Below are 9,248 nucleotides of genomic sequence, written 5' to 3' on the forward strand. Positions count from 1 at the left end.
GTAAATCGTGTAATTATATTTATAATATTAGTTACATCATATTAATAAATAAAAAATAATGAGGTAAACATTATTTACTTATAAGTAATAGTAATTTTCTTTTCTGAAAGAATTATTCTATTAAATTTATAATATAACATGAATTTTTATTTACAAAAATTACAATAAATTATAACAACTGAAATAGGTTAGAATTTATGAAAATACAGTAGTGTAGTAAATAACATTACATTTTTCTATTTATAACATGTTTCGTTTTTATTTTTTATATCTGCACAATCTATATATTATTTACTTTTGTGTTATTATGTCACTCTGGAATAAAAAGTATTTTTCAATGATATAGAAAATATGTTCTGCACTTAACGACAATTTTAAATATACATATATATAAACAAATAATTAATGAATCAATTATATGAAATTCATATAAATACTATAATAAATGAGATTCAAAAGTTATTATAGCTTACAGAATTATACATATTGTGTTCTACAAATTTTGGATTTAAATTTCCGCAGGTATATGTATACGGTGCATATTCTATTTATATAATATAAACATACAGTAAGTCGTAACATGCATTCGACTTAAACTCTTTACATATAATATTTATATATAATGAATTTCTATTAAACCTTATGTAATAATAATTGAATTATTAATTCATATTATACACATAATTATGAAATGTCTTTTAACAAGTTGGACTTAATATAAGTACTCCATTTTTACATTAACGGAAAAGAATTTTACAATCTGGAAAAAATTTTACAATCTTCAAATTATTTTTGTCTAATTAAATAATTGCAATGCTGCATAATTTTATAATTCTTATCTTTTACATAGTTTTATAAAATAAAATTGTTTTTAACATTAATAATGAATAATGATGAACCTATGTAATGTATTTTAATAAAACAAATATTAATGTGATGGAACAATATATTTTAGAAAGTTATATTTAGCTGGGAAAACATCTAATTTGTGAAGATTACATAATATATATATTTTTTTCTTTAATATTTTAATTCACAATATTATATATAGTTCAGAAAGTAAATGCCAATCTTATCTAATATATGCTATGGTATTTGAATAATAGAATTAATCCTTTACACATTTTTGTCTTTACTTTGCGTACATTTGGTTTTTTTTTATATTAATACATTGCCAAAATTTATGACTTATTACTACATGTAAACGAGATGATAAATGATTAATTATAAGAAGACAAATATTAGTATAAAGGATTAATTTCTTATCTCAATTTTTATTAATTTTCATAGAAAAAAATTCATGTTAAATATATAACAAAAAGGAAATAAATTCTTTTTTATATAAATAGAAAAACATAAATAACTAAATAAAACTCACTGTTTTCTCTTGTCACAGTCAGTAGTTTTTTGTATTATGAGTTTATTACGTTGCCTAGTTACTTTGGTTATAGGACGACCAGCAGCAGCAATTTGTTTCAATCCCTGTTGTGGAATTCTTGCTGGACTTGCCGTACGTGGTGCTGTTGGACCTTTAAGCAAAGCTTCAACATCTGCTAATCGTTTTCTTAAAGTTCGATTCTCTCTTTTATATTTCGCTAATTCAGAATCCTTATCTAATCTCTCATGTCCTGAACTACTTGTTTCCTCCGCAATATGCCTAAACATTAAATGTAATTTCTCTTCGTGCTCTCTTTGCATTAATACAATTCTCCTTTCGGCTTCTAATTTTGTCTGCTTTAAAGCATTAGTTAAAGTTTGTATACGCCATTCTTGAGCCTCTACGTGAGTTTCAAGTTCAGCATTTTGGACTTCCAAATTTTTTGAACTTTCTTTCAAATCAATCACCTTAAGAAAATATTTATAAAACAACGTTCTCATTTCACCATCAGAAAGTTTCGCCAATCGTTCCATCAACATACGTTCCCCCTTTTCACGCTGAGATTGATTTTCATCGAAACCTTTTCGTCCACAGATCATTTCATTTTTATGCTCTATCATAGCATCGATCGCTTCGATTGTTTCTCCACATTCTAACAGTTGTCGTTCTTCGACTGTACTTAAAGTCTTTTCTTTTTGAAATTTTTCATCCAGATCACATTTCTCATCAACTAGGCAATCTCTCGTACGTCTTAAATTTCGAATTTCATGACGAAGTGCTTCCTTCTCATCCGTATCTGCTGTTCTCTCCAGATCCATTGATTTTTCTTTTAAGACATGATCAAGATGAGATATTCTAGCACTTACATCTTGTAAATTTTTCTTCTTCTCAGAACAATCAGTTTTTAATTTAGTATTATTCTTTTCATCTTCACTTTCTGATTGCATTTCTTTTAACTTGGACGCAGTTAGATTATATTTCTCTTCCAATTCACGAATCTTTTTCTGATCTTCTGCCAATTCTTCTTCTAATGCTCTTTTTCGTTCTTCCTCCTTTTTCAATTGCTTTTTTAATTTTTCCATTTGTTTTTTAGATGTATTCAATGAACTTTCAAGTTCCAAAACTTTCTTAGCCGAATCGCCAGCAATTTGTTTTATCATTTCAATGTCCATTAATCTTTTTTCATAATGTATCGCCATATTTTTATATAACTCAATTTCCTTTTTATGAGCTGACTTTTCTTCAGAATCTTTATATATAGATGCATTTTCTGCTTGTGCTAATTGAGATCTAGTATTGTAATATTCTTCCTCTAGTTTACTCCATTTTCTTTGAAATCTATATTTTGCACTTGCTCTAGCATCAGAATTTTTTATCATATCTGCAATAAAACGTTCTTTGATCTTTATAGTCGTTTGCAATTCTTCGATACGTTTATGAGCTCCATCTAAATCTGATTGTATCTTTCTGACCTGTGTTTGCTTAGCTTCATTATTTAATGTTAATGATTTTAATTCTTTGATTGGTTCTGGCACATCTGTAGTTTTAAGAGCATCTATTAATAAATCTGGAGAGTTATCATTTTGAACAGTAAGATTTTCATTACCATGTGTTACAGATTCATAATTGTCAAAGATATTAGTATCAGTGAATTGAGTGGCTTTTTTATTAAGCATATGATTTTGATATGGTTTAAAATTATCATTAAAAGCTAGTACTTCATTACACATTTCAGAACCTGGAAGCATAGAATTTCGCCTGGAATTTGGATTTCTAGCAGGAATCGGTTTCGCTAAGGAAACGTAATTATTATTCGTATTTATAGATTTTATCATATTTGGAATGATTTCTATGTTCATTTCTCTAAATACATCTTTTTTGGATTCAACAATTGTATCTGTATCCATTTTTAATTTATTCATACATTCATCGAGCTTTTCTAAAAAGTCTGGACTTTCTGAGCTTACATCGCTATGATCGTCTTCGTCCTCATCGTCTTCTTCAGGCTCTGATATATCACTATCAGTGACTGATGAACTATTCGAATTATTTTTCAATTCTGCTCTATTTATAGATTCGTCTGTTTTCTCATCTGTTTCTGTTACCTCTTCGATTCTTTCTAAAGATTTTCTTGTATTTTCAGGAAAACCATGTAAACTAGTTGCATCGTCATTGGTAATACATTCTTCATATTCCTGCTTCATACAAAGCCATTGCTCAATTTGATCTTGTTCTGTATGTGGTAAGATATTGCTTGTCATAAGTTTATTAAATAATCCTTCCGCATTAGAAACTAACTTAGACCATTGCGTTGCTGCGAATTGTAATCTGAAAAGATCAGCACTAGAACTGCGTTCTCCTGATGTAGCAGAAGTCATTGTATCATGCGTTTCATCTCCAGTTTGTTCGCTTTCTTCTTCATCCAAATCTTGTTGTTCTTGATTACGATGTTGAAATTGTGGCATCACAGTGATATATGGAGCATAATACTGATGGTTATCTAAGATAGCTTGTTGATGAATCCAAGGTCCGTAATGTATCATTTTGATGAATTTTTGAAATATTTCAATCGAATAAAATAATCACATGTGTAATAGCATTGTATGATAATGCAAGAAATAACAATTCGTCTTAATGTCGTATTACTTATTGTAGTACTTACATTAAAATGTTAACGATTGAATTTAATAAGCAACTTTTTTTTCGTACAGTTACATATTTTTTTCTCGTTCCAAAAGAATTCACATACACACAAACATACATTTAATTTGTATTCAATTTTCCCAGCATTCTGTGATATAAACAAAGAAAGAAAGAAAATTTATAAAAGAGAGTCATCATACTTTTCTATTATATTAAATATAAAAAAAAAAAAGAATTCGTAGAATGATTTCCACCATTTGAGCCAACAATATTAGCATAATTAAAAGGAATAAGTGGAAGTTAACTTACCTATAAATTTCTAACCTATTAACTTAACCCAAAGTTTAAGTATATGATATAGAGGAACGAATAAATTTATTATTCTTGTATACGTTCCATAAAATTAAATTTATACAGAATGTTTACATTAATTTATATTTTGTAAAATACTTTAACGTAGTTACAGCCACCTATGGATAATAGTAAATTTTATAACGTACAGTAGTGGCAGGTGCTAGCTGTCATTTGTTCACATTCGTTGCTGCCATCTTGATTGATATTTCTCGTTGATTAGTCGTTTAATCAGATATTTGAAAAATAATATTATTTTTCAAATATAATTATTATTTAGAAAAATTTAATTTTTATTATTCCTTTTCGATATTAAATTTATTCGAAATCGAAATATCCGAAAAAAGAAAAATGTCGTAGAATAATGTAGAAAGAAAATTAACTTATCATTAGCGATAAATTTCTTGTTTAATAAACTAACAAATATAAAAAAATATATATATTTATCGAACTATCGTTAATTAATTCGTATATATATATATATCGAACGTTCATTAATTTTTTACTTTGTAATATATAAATCTTGAATTAAAACTTATAAAATTTATTAAAAGTTTATTTCTATTATTACTTGTTTTTTTTTTAGTTTTGAATGTCAATTTGTTTTGTGTTTTGAAGTTTAAAAGGTCAAAGTATATATATATATATATATATATATATATATATATATACAAGGAAATCGATCGTAATATTAATCGAAATAGTAGATTAGAAGATGCTTATGAAGAGATATAGGTTTATTGATTTTACAATTTTATAATAAAAAGATAGCCCATAAATATTAAATAAAGTGCGTTCTATTTATGTGCCTTCAATTCATTCTAATTACATTGATGAAAATCTCGAAAATTAATAATAAATTTATTATTTTAAACAATAATGTCGGATAATGAAATAGACAATACATTTAATAAAAAAAATACTAATCAATCTTCGGAGGAATTTCGGAAAACTTTACCTGAACTAACTACTGAAGGTAAAACAGTAACAATTTTTTTCATTCAAATTTAAGAAAAAAGAAAATTTCAGAAAAAATAATCTCAAGTGATAATAATAGTAGTTGTAATAGTAATAACAATAATAATAATAATAATAAATTTATAGAAGTGTAAGAAACATATTTAAAAAAAATAAAAATGATGTCCTTTGACAGCTGATATCCTTGAAGTTAAGGCATTAAAAGAACAATTAGAAAAAGAAATAATCGAACAATCATTGACGACAACCGGATTGAACAAACAATTGGATTATTGTAGACATGTTTTGAAATCATCTTCAATTTCAATAAAAAACAAATATACGAACATTAATTTGAGAAATGATTTATACAGATTTGCTGGAATTTACTGTGTCAAATCTGATAAGCCAATTGTGATAGAATTCTCAGCAGGAGACAAAGTGACGAGTAATTCTTTATTTTCCATAGAAATTTTGCAAATTGATAATCAATATAAATTAGGAAAATGGGTGATGCCTTTGTCGATCGATTTGAATGATATTTTATCAAAATATCCATTGGATAATCCGAATAATTTGAAATCATTTTTAAAATCTTGCAAACATTACATCGATTGTTATACCTATCGTCGAAAACAATACTATGATTTAAAGGTTATGTATAATCGAAACATTTTTTTTTTTTTAATTTATTTAATTAATAATTATAAAAGTAACAATCAATGGGTCTTTGTGTTTAGAATTTTCTCGGAGATGTAATAAACTGTTCCATAGACACCTGTCTTGGATACACACGAATTCACTTACACATGTCAGAATTACAATTGATCGAACTTAGTGAAACATATAACGTTACTCTGTTTATGGCCTATAAATTTAATGAAACATTTCCATATGTAATAAGCACTGAACAAAGGGACGATGAACCTTTGTCGGAAGAAATTATTCGAAACCTAAATAAATATTTTAAACCATTAAAAAAGCTCAACTTAAGAGATGCATTTGAAAAAATGATTAATAATAATTGCTATTTTCATTGGCCGAAAATATCTAAAGATCCTGATAACAATAATATGCCATCGATGGTACATATACACACATATATATATATATTTATTTATTCATTTGTTTATTTTATTTCATATTATAAATTTTTTGAGAACGTTTTCATTACGTTAAAATATAATTAAACATTTATATATGTTTATTTATTTATTTAATTAAAATTAAAACAAAAATCGTATGCTATATAAATTATTATCAATATTGTTATTATTATTATTATTATTTATTTATTTTTATTTTTATTTTTTTTAAATAACTATTGGATATACAGTCTCAACAAGATGAAGATAGTACATTGAGAAAAACAAAAAGAGATTATCAAAAGAAAAAAAAGAAAATAAATTCGGAAAGCAATCTCGAAAATGATTTAACCGATTCAGAAATTGAAAATAGTGATAAATGCTCGTCAAATTTGGAGGAGTATGAGGAACGATCAAAATTGAATGATAAAAAAAATAAAAATGTCGAAGAAAATTTAAATTCAACTGAAATGCTCAAAAACATTGGAAAAAAGAAAAGAAACAAAAATACGAAGAAAGAGGACAAAAAGTTGGCTGCGATGAAAACGATACAAAAGTCAGATGCAAATGAGGAAAAATTAGAAACGATTTTAGATTTCGATAAACTCAATGTTTTTGACAATTCGAAAAAGAAATTTGTTGATAGAAAAAATACGCCTAAAAGATCCGCCAAGTGTATCGAGGATGGCGAAAAAATTGAAAACAGACCAAAACGTCAATCGATCTCCAGACAAACGAAATTACTCGCAAAAGAATTAAATAGCAGTTTAAATATTACTGAGAAGGATGACAAAGCGGACAAAAAAATTTCAGTCAGTAAAAACAAATTAAAAAAAGATTTTAACAAACCATCTGTAAAAGCTGTCACAGATACTCCAACAGAGGGTAAGAAAAATCTTAATGAAAAAAATTTAAGTGGATCTTCGTCGATAACAAAATGTTCAGACGAAAATTTGTTCAAAGATAATATTAAAAAAACTGATAAAAGTAAAACAACGGATATTAAGGATAAAACAGCTTCGTACAATGTAAACAAATCTAATAAGAAAATGATAGTTTCTATGAAGTCAATAACAGAATCTATTGTACCGATAGAAGATAAAGAACCTCCGATGGTAACAACGGAAATTAATCTTGATAAAATCTTAAGTAGTACACCGATTTCAGGCAACGTACAAACAAAATTATACAATACACATTGTTCAGAGATTAGTGAGATTATAACCTTCCCAACGAAAATAAAATCAAAGGCAACAATGACAAATATTTCGAAAGAAAATGATAATAATTCTTCGAACACCGATGATAACGAAGATGAACAATTTAATGAAGTACAAACAAAGGAATTATTGGAAGATATTGAATTGGCACATAAGACATTAAAAAAAAAAGACGAGAAAACACATAATATTCGTATGAAAAAAAATAAACAAAAAGATGTTAAACAAACGAATAGAAAAAAAAAAAAATAAGGAAATGATCATGTGACCATTTGATCTTTTTTTTTATGTGATTATTCAACGAAATCGAGTTAATTTATGACGTTCATTTTTATTAATACAATTGCATTCAATGTAAATATATATTTATGTATGTATGTATATATTTTGAACATCTTATGAATTTGTAAAAATTGAAGCTCTAGGTTTGCTTCTTTGTTTAAAACGCTTCAAAAAATTCAAGAATTTTGTTCTCCGAAATATTTGTTTTTGAATAATTGAATCATTCTTTATAGCTAAATCGAGAAAAACTTGATCCATCGATGATTGATTTATAGTAAAATCTGTTATCCACGGGTATCTTCGTCTTAGTTGTTCTAATATGTCGAACACATTGCTGTGTGAAATATTACTTTCTAATTCATACTTGATAATTCCCTAAAAGAGTTAATAAAAAAAAAAAGGAACCATAATTCTCAATTTGAAAACTTAATGACTGTCAATAATAGTATATTTTATAAAACAAATAAATTCTAAATTATTTACCAAATGAAAATCTTTTAAATTAATACCAGGAAATGCCTCGTTCATGACATTGTTAATTATTACTAAATGTTGAGGATCTTGAAATACTGGCGTTACACTAATGGTTAGAATGAAATTATTATCATGTTTTTTTTTTAAATTTTCACAGGAATCAATTACTACAAATCGTCCGTCCACTAAGATTCCAACACGAATACACATTGCCTCAGCTTCTTGCATACTAAATTTATTTATTTATTTATATTCACTTCATTTAACTATTGATAATTTCTTTTTTTTTTTTTTTTTTTTTAATAACAGATGAAAATGTAAATACTTGTGCGTGATAATTAACAATGATCTTCCCATCTCTCGAATCTGATACAATACATCACATATAGCTTGTCTAGCAATTGCGTCAATTCCCAAGGATGGTTCATCTAGCAGTATCAATGGCAAATCACCAATCAAACTCTGGAGAATAGAAATCTTCCTTTGTATACCCCAGGAACAATTTCTAATTTTCACATTTTCAAACCCCAAAAGATCTGCAAGTTAATTTCGTTTTGACGATAATTTTAATTTATATATATATATATAAACATACGAAAAACATATAAGATTGAAAAAACGCTGTTATATCTGTATATACAATGAGGGAAATAAGTATTCGTACAATAGAAATGTATTTCCGTATTTCTACTATAAGAATTTGCCATGCTATATATTATATAGCATATTTTTTACGCATCGAGGATATACTAAGCAAAATTTTTATAACTTTTTATTTTTTATATGATTTGTAATTTCGCGCCTGATGATAGGCAACATTCAATTAAATAAATTATATTTACTATAATAAATATAAAA

General features: G+C 26.3%; 3 protein-coding genes across 3 annotated transcripts in view; 1 reads left to right on the top strand and 2 right to left on the bottom strand.

Moving 5' to 3' along the window:
* Positions 1-469: 469 nt before the first annotated feature.
* On the bottom strand, positions 470-4,576 carry cos (kinesin-like protein costa). Its single transcript, XM_035882116.2, has 2 exons — positions 4,331-4,576; positions 470-4,169 (listed from the first exon to the last, which is right to left on the bottom strand). The coding sequence occupies exon 2, from the start codon at positions 3,919-3,921 to the stop codon at positions 1,375-1,377; it is 2,547 nt and encodes an 848-aa protein (XP_035738009.1). The 5' UTR covers positions 3,922-4,169; positions 4,331-4,576; the 3' UTR covers positions 470-1,374.
* Positions 4,577-5,094: 518 nt separating this feature from the next.
* Positions 5,095-8,086, top strand: LOC118448624 (uncharacterized). Its single transcript, XM_035882117.2, has 4 exons — positions 5,095-5,348; positions 5,526-5,983; positions 6,070-6,414; positions 6,666-8,086. The coding sequence occupies exons 1-4, from the start codon at positions 5,252-5,254 to the stop codon at positions 7,884-7,886; spliced, it is 2,121 nt and encodes a 706-aa protein (XP_035738010.2). The 5' UTR covers positions 5,095-5,251; the 3' UTR covers positions 7,887-8,086.
* LOC118448626 (ATP-binding cassette sub-family A member 17-like) overlaps positions 8,031-9,248 on the bottom strand; it is a 2,333-nt gene continuing 1,115 nt past the window's right edge. Inside the window, exons 5-7 of the mRNA XM_035882121.2 lie at positions 8,716-8,926; positions 8,400-8,619; positions 8,031-8,291 (exon numbers count right to left, since the gene is read on the bottom strand). Coding sequence (XP_035738014.2) covers positions 8,031-8,291; positions 8,400-8,619; positions 8,716-8,926 — 692 coding nt within the window. The remainder of the gene's footprint in view (positions 8,292-8,399; positions 8,620-8,715; positions 8,927-9,248) is intronic.

Source organism: Vespa mandarinia, chromosome 13, assembly GCF_050613455.1.
Source record: "Vespa mandarinia isolate Hongniang chromosome 13, ASM5061345v1, whole genome shotgun sequence".
NCBI lineage: Eukaryota > Metazoa > Arthropoda > Insecta > Hymenoptera > Vespidae > Vespa > Vespa mandarinia.